The sequence below is a fragment of the Caenorhabditis elegans genome, chromosome V (genome assembly GCF_000002985.6).
Source record: "Caenorhabditis elegans chromosome V".
Lineage (NCBI taxonomy): Eukaryota > Metazoa > Nematoda > Chromadorea > Rhabditida > Rhabditidae > Caenorhabditis > Caenorhabditis elegans.
In genome coordinates, this window is record NC_003283.11 from 4,218,313 (window position 1) to 4,230,826 (window position 12,514).

Here is a 12,514-nt window from a genome sequence, read left to right on the forward strand (position 1 = left end):
TAACATCCTAATCACACTCCTCCCATCATCATCATCGTCTCGATCATCATTCTTCTACCAATGACGTGACCTTCTGATCTCTCTGGGGAGCCCCTACTTCTGAAGTTAGATCCGCCCCATTTTTCGCATCTTTCCAGTGTGCCTAAACCTCTAGGGAAAACTTTCCTGCCAAGAAGCCTTCTTTTTTCTTTCTTATTCACCCCCTAAAATTTTTGAACTTCTTGTTCGCTTTTCGCTACGAAGAAAAAGACGGCGTTGTTGTTCGTTGTTTTTCGGCGGTCTCCCGCCAACAAATCAGATCATACGGGTCTTTTTTCGGTGTTGATGATGAGTCTTCCAAATCTTCCATGTTTCTCGGAATACGTTTTTTTTTTAAAGAAATTTGAAAAAGCCTTGATTGATCGAGTTTTCCCGTAAAGTGACGATTTTCGGCGATGAGAGTGAGCGATGAGAGTGGATTTGACTAAGGCCATAAATCTGAATGCCATTGAAATAAGGAAGTGCACATAGGTAGTCAAAGTTCAGCTCAAGTTTTTGGTTTGAGGAGCTCTTTCGCAAAGAGTTTTTTGAAGCTAGAAAATTGATTTATTGATTCAACAATATAAAATTAGTATTTGTAAAAGTTACGAGCAATTGTTAAGAATACTTAATGCATCATTAAAAAAATATATGTATATTTGTTAATTTTTAACTCAAAATCTACAGATTATAGTTTTTTGTAAAGTTCTTTTTTTCGATTAAATTACCCCATCTTCCTTTTTTGAAAAAAAAAATCGATTTTCGCTGTCGTAATTGATTTTTCCACAACAGAAATGTGCGGAATTTTATCTTTCTTTCTATGGCACGTTTACAAATTTCCCTTTTTTATCATTGTCCTGTTGAGGTTTTTTTTTGAAAATTTACTTAGAAATATAAGAAAACATGTGCTTTTTCTAAAAAATAGTTTCACATTTTGTTTTGAAAATAACTCAAAAAGTAGATTATGTACCCATCGAAAAAGAAAACAAACTAAAATCATTTTCAAAAAAGTAGGAATATTTCTCTACACTTCTATATAAACTTCCAATTAAAAATGCAATTTCTTTTCTGGAAATTTCAGAAAAATTCTGGTCTAAAAATTTTCAAATACATTTCTCTTTGGATTTTATTCGAACTTTCGACAAATTTTTTGAACCTTATTCCAACAACTCCAAAAGGAACTTCCAATCTTCTGTTTTTGCATTTTCTTTTTGCTTCTTTGTCTACCTCACGCTCCTCGAAATATAAAATATTCGTACTTTCTCCCTATCCCCACCACATACGTCATACGCCTTGAACTTCAAATTTTCAGAGAAGAAAAAAGAAAAAAAGAGAGATGGATCGATTCGCCACCAGATTTATCGCCCTTCTTCTGGTTCTTTTACAAATTGGTGAGTACTTTTTAGTTTTGCATTTTTATAAAGCTATCTTCTGGGCTCAGGTTTAGGCTTTGGCTTAGACTTATACTTAGGCTAAGGCTAAGGCTTAGTCTTAAGCTTAGTCTTAAGCTTAGGCTTATATTTAGACCTAGGCCCCCTATCTCTATTAGTTTTAGAAAGATTTGTTTAACTAAACAATTTTTCTCGTGATGTTTTCAACAGGTTGAAACATGTTTCTGCATTTCAAAACTTTTATGTCAAGAGATAGAGCGACCGACACCTCGTGAGTCCAAGAGTTGATTAAAAGTTACCCCTAAAAATGTCGGCCGCTGCATCTCTTGACTTAGAGCTTAAGAAACATTGAGATATGCTTAAGCATGTATCCAACATTATGAGCAATATTTTGTTAGTAGAGCTTTTCTTTCTACAACTCCTAGTTTTTGAGTTATTACCATTAAAAACCACAAAACATTTTCTGTTTCTCCCAACTTGCCAAAAGATGTGTGGTCTCCGCTAATGAAGTGGAGTACACCCAAATGAGCCTTTCAAATACGAAATTTGATAGAATGGGAACATTTCCCAACCAACTTGAGCTGATCCAATTTGGTTGCGTTTTCTGATTTTGGTGGTTTTCCACTGACGTCAACATATTCCAGGGTCCATCTTCGCCACACCAATTGCAGAGGCTCAGGGAGCACCAGAAGACGTAGATGATAGGTTGGTTGAGAGGAAAAATGCATTATTAGAAATTAGGAAGTGTTTCAGACGAGAGCTAGAGAAACGCGGAGGAGCTCGAGCGTTTTATGGGTTCTACAACGCGGGCAATTCGAAAAGGGACCAAGCTGCCGCCCTACCGTACTATTTGTACGAGAAACGAGGAGGTGGACGCGCTTTTAATCACAACGCCAATTTATTCAGGTGAGTTGATAATCTTAATTTTTTTGAGAAATTCGGAAAAAAAATTTCAGGTTTGACAAAAGAGGAGGAGGACGAGCCTTCGCTGGATCATGGTCCCCGTACTTGGAACGGTAAGTATGAACATTCAAATGGGGGTGGGCGGCAAATTCGGCAAATCGGCAAATTGCCGGTTTGACGTTGCCGGATAACAGATTTGCCGGAAATGTTTAGAGGAATTTTTTATAAGACGGAAAAACTTAAAAAACTGTGTCTTTTTGAATTTTTTCCCGTTTTCTTTCGATAATTTCATAGAATTTGCTTAATATTCAAAATAAATGTAGGAAAGTTTATAGGATGTGTACAATTTTGCCGATTAAAATTGAAATTCTGAAATTTCCAAAAAAGAAAAAGTGCGAAACCACAATTTGCCGGAAATTTTCAATTCCGGCAATTTGCCGATTTGCCGATTTGCCGGAAATTTTCAATTCCGGCACTTTGCCGATTTGCCGATCACTTAAAAGTGTATTTTTGAATTTGCGAAACCACAATTTGCCGGAAATTTTAATTCAGGAAATTTGCCGATTTACCGATTTGGCGAAAAAAAAACTTTAAAAAACCGTTTTAGGCACGAAAAATTGGAAAATTGATACCCAAAAGAACAAAAAAATATTTGATTTTTCAAAATTTTTAGTCAAAATTTTAGTAAATCGGCAAGGAATTGGAAATTTTGATTTTTTTTTTTGAAAAACTGAGAGCTCTTTTTTTTTTAATTTTTGGTGTCATTCAAATGGTCAACCTTTTACAGTGATTTTTTTAAATTGATAATTTTTTTAAGAGTTTCATATTCAATATTGATTAATAGAAGTTTCCTTTTTATTCGAAATTCTCTCATAAATCTCCTATTTTCAATTACCTCGCTTTTTTAAAGCCACGCCCATTTTTCCATGCCGTACTCAGGGTTTAATCAATTTCTCTTCGGATTGTTATATTTTTGCTCTTTTTCCCTATTTATAGAACTTTTTCTATCGAAACTTAGAAAAAATACAAAAAATAAAACAATCTGCATTAGTTGCTAAAAAACCAAGTGCGGCACGGAAAAATGGGCGTGTCTTGAAAGCAAAAGCGCGTCAATTCAAATCAGAAGGCTAGCAAAAGAATCTGTAGGATTTTTTTCAAAAAATTACAGTTTAACATTTTATAACTAGAACACCTAACAAAACTGAACATCTCAGATTCTACGACTACAAACGCTCATCGTACCCAGTTTACTTCAGCGACAACTCATATTACTGACTACGCCAGCCTACCGTACGCCTCCACGTACCTGCTCCTTCGCCTCGTCGCCTTCGTTCTTGCTCTCCAATGATCTATCGACCTTTAACCACCACGTATGATTGACACACCAAATTGAATCTCAGCGCACCTTTCCAAGAACCAAATTATTTCATTTTTGAGTTTCCCTAATTTTTCTCCCTTTTTTTTGGATTAAATTTTCATCTCATTTAATGCCTCCCATTGTCATCGCCCAACTCTTGAACTTTTATTGGACAGCAATATGTTGTATCGTTGCAATAAAATTTGCTATGTGAATAATTTATGGTGAATTTTGTTGGAAATGGAGATAAACTCACATATTGACTTTGGATTCTGCAGAGAAAAAAAAAATTAATTTTAATATTTTTTTTTTTAACCGAATATTGTAGTTTTAAAAAATTTTATGAATTGGTTTAAATTTTTAAAAAATTTTCAATTTTGAAAAAAAAAATAGAAGCGGCAAAATTACTTGAAAACCTGCCTAAATTACTGGTTTTTATTTTTTTGTTTTCTTGATATATAATTAAAAAAAAACAACATTTTGCCGAATATTCAACCATTTTTCCGCGAAAAAAAGCTAAAAATGCTAAATTTTTGATTTCACACTATTTTCTTAACAGAAAACAAACCTGAATATTTGACAATTAATTCTAAAACACAAGGCCTGAAAACACAGAAAATGTCGAAATTATGACAGTCATTTGCTCACGAATTCAAATATAATTCAGCAATTTTTAAAAATATTTTTATTGAAGTTTAAACAAAAAAATCATAAAAAATTCAGAAAAATGCTATAAATCATCATATATTCGATATAGTGAGACTGTTTTCCTGACATTTTGGGTAAAAAAATTACAGAACCTTCGTCAATTTTAACCACAAAAAATATCTGAAGATAAAATTAAAATAGAAAAAAACCGCCTAACAGTAGCGAACCAAACATTATTCAAAATTTTACTCAATGAGTATTTTTAATTAAAAATAAAATGCCACCGATTAAAGGCACCACCAGTCATTTTTAAATGCTTTATTTTTTCTCGAACTGCAATATTTCACAGACTTATGAAATTTAATGTGTCTAGACTTTTCGAAATTTTTTTTAGAAACTGTAAATTTGAACAAATCTTTTTGGAATTTGTTGAAAAATTGAAAATTGTGAAAACCTGATGCCAACAGACTAAAAATACGAATTTCTTTTGAGCCAAAAATTGAAGAAATTTCTTCCTCAATCAATAATTGATCAGTTGTTTTTTAAAATGCTTCAAAAACATAATCTCATCGCATTGTCCCAGAAAAGACAATTTACAAATTCTCGTAAAGTTTTTTTTTCAGTTAATTTTTTACATGTAATTTTTTTGGAAATTTTTAACTACTTTAAAAATTTCTGTTGTTTTCGTTTTTGTTTTTTGGCCGGAAAAAATAAATTTAAAACTTTAACAGCGGATTAAATATTTTTCAAGATGCTGAACATAGTATAAAGTTCAGAAATACTAGAAAAAAGAACAAAAATCCAAAATTTTCAAATTTTTGAGCACATCAAACTTCACCAGAATCAGAACAAAGGAACATTTTTGAATTTTGAGTTTTGAATGTTTTCCCGTCTGCTTGACATCACTCGCATGAAAATTTGAACATCTAAAATTGCGATTTCCAAAAAAAAAATTAATTTGAAATGCAATTTCTCACACTCTCCATGTACCTTAGCCATGATGTAATTTGCTGGCCTATAACTCAATTGTAATGCATATTTTCTTTTTTTTTTCACCTGTGTTTATGCAGGTTGTAAATATTCTTCCTATATAATATAGGATTATATGTCTGCTTCCAAAGTTAGGAAATTCACGTTTTTGCCAAATGAACAATGACATTGACGTAATTAATATAACACCCACTCACTCATTTCGAATTTTAATCGGTTCCACATTTTTCTTTTTAATTTTCATTAATGTTTTGTTGTTTTAAAAACCTACATGCTTTAGTTTATTTAAAAAGTTTTAACGACTTTCAAAACGTGTTCAGAAAGTTTCAGAAACTTCAACAAAAAAAAATTATATGACTTTCCAGGAACTCTTGCAACTCTTTAAATCTGTGCTAAAGTTTTCATACTTTTCACAAACTTGCCAGGTTATTTCGGCAAATTTTTAAAGGACCACAAAAACATTCTGAACACTTCTGATGATTTTCAAAACCTTCCAGAAGTTTCCGAAATATTTGAAAAGTTTCTAGAGTTAGCAGAAGTTTTCAGAAGTTTTCGGCTTTTTCTAAACTTTCCAGAAAATTTTGAAATTTTCCAAAAGTATCCCAATATATTTAATGTATCTAGAAGTTTCAAGATTTTTTTCTGAAAATTCCAGAAGTTTTCGGAACTCACCGAAAATTTCAAGAGCATTCCTACTACATCTAGATTTTTTAAAAAATTTCTAACATTTTGAAGGGCTTCCTGAAAACTTTTAAAGTCCCTCAGACTTTCCAAGTGTTTTTAGATTATTCCAACAGTTTTTAGAACTTTCTGGAAGTTTCTCCATTTTTCCAGAGGTCTCCAGAATTTTTTTCAAATCTATCAAAAGTAGACATTTTGTGGTTTTCCAAAATGAGGCATACACCTTAAAATTCACATAAACTGTAAATGATACTCCGCCAAATAAGGAAGCTTAATTTTCACGAAACCCCATAAAGTTCCCATTCCCTACAGTAATCAATTTTCCATTAGCCAACACACTCGTTTTCCAATTGCTCCAAGTGTCCCCATAACGGCGCAAAAGTCCTGCGTATCCTCGTAAAGCCACACTATTTCAATGAAAATCTGTGGGCTTAACGAGGTGTCGTCCCATTACAGTATACCAGACAATCGGAGTGCATTTCGCTATAAAAAACACGAGACAAGAATAGAATGATCAGTTTTTTTTCTCGTAGTGTTGTGTCCTAGACTTTGTTGACCAGGAAAAAAAAATCAAAATCTGACACTTTTTATCAAAATATAATATCACCTACGATTTTTATTATGAGATAATTTGGTATTAATCGTGAAGTTTAATCCTTTTATGATCAGTCAAAAAAACCAATTTCAAATCCGACCAAACTGAATGTGTACGATGCTCCTACACTTTTCCTATGAAAAAAAAAAAATTGAGGAGCACTTGTGCATTTCAAGTGATAAACATATGACCGTGCACGAAAATAGTTTAGTTTTGCACCGGTTTTTTCTGGTTTAGTGGTCATCTAAAACAGGTGGTACTAAAAATACTTAAGCTGAAGTCAATTTAAGAGTTCAAATTTATATTTGAGACCGATATTTTTTAAAAGGAAGCAATTCAAAATTTTATTTTTTTGTGCAGTAGTAAATGAAAAAAGTTAGACACAATTTTATGTAACCGCAAGATTAATAGGACCTTTTTCTTCATCTGAATGATTTTTAGAACTGAACATTTTTTAGAACAAAAAATTAACATTTTGCAAAAAAATATGTTAAGTTTCCGCGAAAAATAACATTTTCCCCATTAAACTGGCGATTGCTGTTCGGCAAATTTTTTGCCGGTTTGCCGATTTCTCAGAAATTTTTATTTTTGGCAAATTGCCGATTTGCCGTTTGCCGGATATCAATTTGCCGGAAGTTTTTAGAGGTATTTTTTATAAAAACAAAAACACATAAAACTGTGCCTTTTTGAAATTTTTTTCCCCGTTTTCTTCAGATAATCGCATTGAATTTTTTTTAATTTTCAAAATAGATGCAGGAAAATTCATAGGATGTGTACAAGTTTGCCGATTGAAATTGAAATTCTGAAATTTCCAAAAAAAGTGCAAAACCACAATTTGCCCGAAATTTTCGACAACCGCCGTTTTTCCGAAAAATTCGGCAAATTGGAAACTTACCGAATTGCCGATTTGCCGGAATTTTCAAAATCTGGCAATTTGCCGATTTGCCGACTTGCCGGGAAAAATCGTTTGCCTACCTTGATATGAACTGTCAAAGAAGAGCAATGGGGGAACAAGCCTCATAAGAAAAATACGGTAATTTTCGCAATTTTCTAAGCTCCCTACAACAGTGAAAACATGGGCTCTAAAGTGATGTCATGAAAACAGACACCAAGCTACAAATTTAACATCTACAACATACTCAACGTATTTATTATTGTAATTTATCTCTCCTCCTACTCAATTTCACTTATTCATTCATTTTCCATTGTTATGATCCCCATTCAAAATAAAATATAAATATGTCATATTGTTACGTTTTCTGTGATCAATAAACATCTAATTCTTCCAAATATAGGAATTTTTCAAGTTTATTTCAATCCACAATCCTTTTAAAAAAATGTAATATTTTAATCTTGTTGACATCTTGACCCCTGTCTAGTTTCCAAAGATTCAAAGTTGTTGAAACGAACCCCCGTCATGTCATAATAATGTTCTATTTTGGCAGTTTTTGGTACAACTGATTTGTCCCTCGGGACAAGTTTGACTAAATAATGTTGCAATTTTTCAAAATTGTTCTTTTGAAGCTCGGAACTTGGATTAGAACTTTTACCAAGCATCAGACATCTCGGACCAAAAGATTATTCGGATCAAATTAATTTAATAATACTAAAAATTTCAATCCCCCTGAATATTTAGTTCAAATTCATTTAAAACGGTTTTTGATGTAATGAACATCACTTTCTTGAAAATGAATATAAAAACCACCCAGGCACCATATTATCTACATCATTTTTGATAAGTACGACCTTTTATTTTCTTGGAGGTAGTAATAAAAACTGAGCATGGCATCACTATTTTTTGGTGGACGAACCTTTCACGAATATTAATTTCTAGCTTTTAGCTCAGAATAGGGATCGGCAAATTGCCGGAATTGAAAATTCCGGCAAATTGTGGTTTTGCACATTTTTTTTTTGGAAATTTCAGAATTTCAATTTTAATCGGCAAAATTGTACGCATCCTAAGAATGTTCCTACTTCTTTTTTGAAAAGTAAGCAAATTATATGAAAGTATCTTTAAAAAAACGGGATTTTTTTTTTGAAAAAGCACAGTTTTGAATGTTTCCGTCTTATAAAAAATCCCTCTGAAAACTTCCGGCAAATCAAAATTTCTGGCAAATCGACAAATTGCCGGAATTGGAAATTCCGGCAAATCGGCAAACCGGCAATTTGCTTATCAACCAAATTTGTCACGTTCATATTTTGGTCTGGAAGCTAATTAAATTTCAAAGTCGAGAAATATGGAGTAACTTCGGTGTTTTTTTTTTGAATTAAAAGTTTTTATATATCGGATATTACTCTAAAAAGTTATAAAACGAAAGTAGATATAATCTAGTTTTGTAACTTCTGCGTTTTCCGGATCTTTCAATTGATTTTGTTTTGTACATTCTTTCTGCTATAGTTTCAACATTATTATAACATTTTCAGGCATTATTTTGGCAAAAAAATCTTAAATTAATTTTTAACTGTTGAGTTTTATTCCAATTTTGGAGTTTCAAATTTTGAGAGAAAAAAATCATTAAAAAATGTAAAAAAAATTCCAGAAACTGTTTTATATCTGTTTTTGGAGTATTGAGATATTAACCCACCTGCGCGCCCACTTTTAAACCTTAATGGTAGGCATGCTCGTCTTTCCAGATACCTGCCTCGTGCTTGCCTACCTCGTGCCTATTATTGCCTATTTACCAGATGTGAAATCATACAAGATCCGATATTTTTTGTGTGTTTGTTACCTGAAAAATGATATCGAAGACCTAATTTAGACTAAGATTTCGAAAAATGTTTTAGATTTCGAATTTTTAACTTCAAAAACCAGCTGGTTCACAAACCTCAAAATGTTCTAGACTGTATATTCCGTTAATAAGTGAACAAGCCTATTGTCCGACGATTTTAAAAGCCTCATGCTGCTTACGGCACGATCTTCCTCAAAGCACCGTTTGTCACCTTTTGTTCCACAACTATCAATTATTTGTGAAACGGAAGAATTATAGGGGTCTTCCCCTTTTCTCGAGAATCGCCTCATTTTTCTCATCGGCTATTTTTCTCGTAACCTGATATCTATTATGGTATTGGGGAGTTTATGTATTCTTGATACATCTCAGAAACAATATATTCTTACACACAACGATGAGACCCCTACTTTCTCAGTTTAAAGATAGATTAATTATCAGTGATGCATAAATTAAACTACATATATTTTCTTGTCGTATTTTTCTTATTAATTTTATTTCGCCAAGATGTGACGCAGAAATATGAACTTCTAGACTTGATATTTCTAGTCCAATGAATAAGAAATTATTTTAGGTTGAACAAATTTTGATTTATTACGTTTTCTCGGACGTACTGTCTGATGAAATTAGCCTACATTAGTTAAAAATGAATAGAAGTTTTTTTAATAATTTAAAATTATTAGGAATGATTTGAATTGAGTCCTACTTCCATAAAATTTTGTATTTCCAACTAAATAATAGTTTGAAATTATTTTTTGAAAATAAATTTCAGGTTTATTTTCAGATTAGAGTAATTATTTTCAAATAAATTATATATATATATATATATTATCATGTTCCAAAGAAATTATTTACGGTATGAGATACTTTCATTTTTGCCGCAAAAATATGCGCCAAAAATTGAATAATCGTGAATTTTAAGGAAAAATTTAAAAAAATCTAAGATTTTTTAACTTCGCGCCAAAAATATTTATTTCGCACCAAAATTTTTAGAAAAACTGAATTTTGAATTTTGCTATCCAGTCTCCACACCTGAAACATAATCCAATAAATATCTGAAAGTTAACAAGTTTTTCCTATTAATAGTCTCTACGTCAACTTTCGTTCCCACCTCATGTCCATTCTGGTGATCAATGAACATTTCGATATAATCAAGGTTCATTCAATTCAAGACTACCTTTCCCCACCCGAAAAAATCTTTTATTCATGTGGTACATCTAAACAAGTTGAAGTGAAGAAGGTGGACCAAAAATTCAATTGTTTTTTTTGAAAGTGGTGCCATCAAGAACTTGAGCGACAGCTTAGGTCGCTCTTTTTGTTTGGAGCAAAAGCTTGCAGATATATCTTGGATTTTAGTTTTTTTTCCTGTTCCTAACGATTGTGATGCAAAAAAGCTAGTTCTTTAGATTTTTGTACAAAAGAAATCGTCACTTGTTTTTTCAGTTAGCGGGATCTAGGTATTCTTTCAAGACCCTGAGCATTGAAATAATACGCGGAGAAGCCTGATTTGTTCAAATTCGTAATTTTTGTTAGATTTTTTTTCCGCGGAAATATTGGACGTGTTTTTTATATTTTTTCTGTAAACGTTTTTTTTGCGAGGAAATGTTTTTATCTCACTTTTTGACATCCAAAAAAACCCTGGAAAAAGGAAATTATTTCAGAGCATTTTTCAATACTTTACAAGTTCGTCAAATGTGGATTTTTGCAGGCTTTTGATAATTTTTAGGCTTTCTAGAGGTAGTAAAACACTCTGGAAGCTTGAACGAAATTCAGGAAATTTTCTCGATCGCGCTGGGTAAAAAGTTTTATAGTTAGACTTCTTTCAAAAAACCCCCCGAAAAAGTTTCCAGAGTAACCCTAAAAATCATAAAATTTTTTGCAAAAACCATCCACTAAAATAGTGAAAAATGCACTGAAAAAAAAATCAAATAGACTTTTTTCTGACTCAAAATGCTCCCCTGATGTTAAAATTTTTCGTAAAGAGCTAAATTAGAGGAACTTCGCCTCCCAGCCTTCTGGTCAAACATAATTGTTACCAAAATTAGGAAGTGCCCTTTTTTTACCATTATACTTAACCCTACCTATAATTAAATTAGACCAATTACTCCCCGAACCACTTTTCAAACTTCCCATTCTTCCTGTTCTATTTAAAACCAACTTTTTGAGTGAAAAATTACAAATTGTGAAGGTCGAACAACACAATGAGAAACCACTAATTCAATAATAAAACTTTTTTGCTCTTTTGCTCAGGACTGTCATTAATAAATTATGAGCTCTTAGAATGACCTCCTTACTCCCCACCCTCAATGAATGTCGTATTATTTAGTAGCACAGTGGAGGGGGAAACTTTTCTCGTGAGAAGTTGGAAGAAAAATGGCGTCAGATTTCGTTAAGTTAACTATTTTCAATTTTACGCTGGTTTATTTTATTTCTCTTCACAAAATTTTTTGCCGAAAAATAAGGTCATGCCTACGTGCCTGCCTCATACCTAACTTATGTGAAAGCAAAAGGTAGGCGTAGGCAGTCTAGTGGGGAGGTAGGTAACCTACGCTAACTCAAAAGGTTTTTTGTGAAAAGTATCAATTTTAAATAAATTCGAAGCCCAGCAAAATTAATAAAACTGGAAGGCGGTCTATTGGAAGGCCTACGCCACAAAATTTTCACTTCTCTAGGCACTCGTTTACCCATCTTCGTACCTACGTCTCAAGCTTAAATTCTCAGTAAATCGGCTATTTTCGACGTCACATCTCTTTGAGCCAAGTCAAATTTCGAAATAATCATTCAAAAAACAAAATAATGTTCCACTACAGCTTGAAGTGGAAAAATATCGAAAAAAAAAACTATTAAAATTGTTGTTTTGTCGTCGAAAAACATCCGTTTCCAGTCCAGTTTTAATGATTCCACGATTTTGATTGTTCTCAGAATCTCGTAGGTTTGAGCCAGCAAAACTTTTTTTGGCGAGACCCCCAATACAAATATACTTTTTTTTTGAAGAACAAAGTGTTCTTTAAAATATATACATATATATATATATATATATATATATATATATTTTATGATAACTCGAGTCAATTGGTTTTCATTTTGCAATATTTTGAACTTTATTGTGTTAGTTTTCAATTTCATCAAACCATAACACAACGGAAATGTTGACTTCTTTGAAGAATAAGTATATTACTTTTTGGTCCATAAAAAATGGGACTTC

The 12,514-nt window shown here is 32.2% G+C and overlaps 1 protein-coding gene and 2 non-coding genes across 4 annotated transcripts; 1 reads left to right on the plus strand and 2 right to left on the minus strand.

Moving 5' to 3' along the window:
• The first annotated feature begins 1,329 nt into the window (after positions 1 to 1,329).
• On the plus strand, positions 1,330 to 3,921 carry nlp-9 (Neuropeptide-Like Protein). Of its 2 annotated transcripts, none has more exons than NM_071768.6 (5): positions 1,330 to 1,409; positions 2,054 to 2,114; positions 2,163 to 2,315; positions 2,366 to 2,425; positions 3,569 to 3,921. In NM_071768.6, the coding sequence occupies exons 1-5, from the start codon at positions 1,355 to 1,357 to the stop codon at positions 3,585 to 3,587; spliced, it is 348 nt and encodes a 115-aa protein (NP_504169.1). In that variant the 5' UTR covers positions 1,330 to 1,354; the 3' UTR covers positions 3,588 to 3,921. The 2 variants fall into 2 exon arrangements, with proteins under 2 accessions (NP_504169.1, NP_504168.1); NM_071767.5 differs by having other exon boundaries at positions 1,331 to 1,409; positions 3,527 to 3,885.
• A 5,570-nt stretch (positions 3,922 to 9,491) lies between these two features.
• Positions 9,492 to 9,512, minus strand: 21ur-9143. The gene has a single exon (NR_068695.1).
• Positions 9,513 to 9,619: 107 nt separating this feature from the next.
• On the minus strand, positions 9,620 to 9,640 carry 21ur-15340. The gene has a single exon (NR_068696.1).
• Between the last annotated feature and the right edge of the window lie 2,874 nt (positions 9,641 to 12,514).

What these genes read in the sequence shown, in the direction of transcription:
- nlp-9 (NM_071767.5), top strand. Translation starts at nt 1,355, where the DNA reads ATGGATCGATTCGCCACCAGATTTATCGCCCTTCTTCTGGTTCTTTTA. An exon ending in TCTGGTTCTTTTACAAATTG is followed by an intron (nt 1,410 to 2,053) that starts GTGAGTACTTTT and finishes AACATATTCCAG; the next exon opens with GGTCCATCTTCGCCACACCA. An exon ending in TGGTCCCCGTACTTGGAACG is followed by an intron (nt 2,426 to 3,526) that starts GTAAGTATGAAC and finishes TGAACATCTCAG; the next exon opens with ATTCTACGACTACAAACGCT.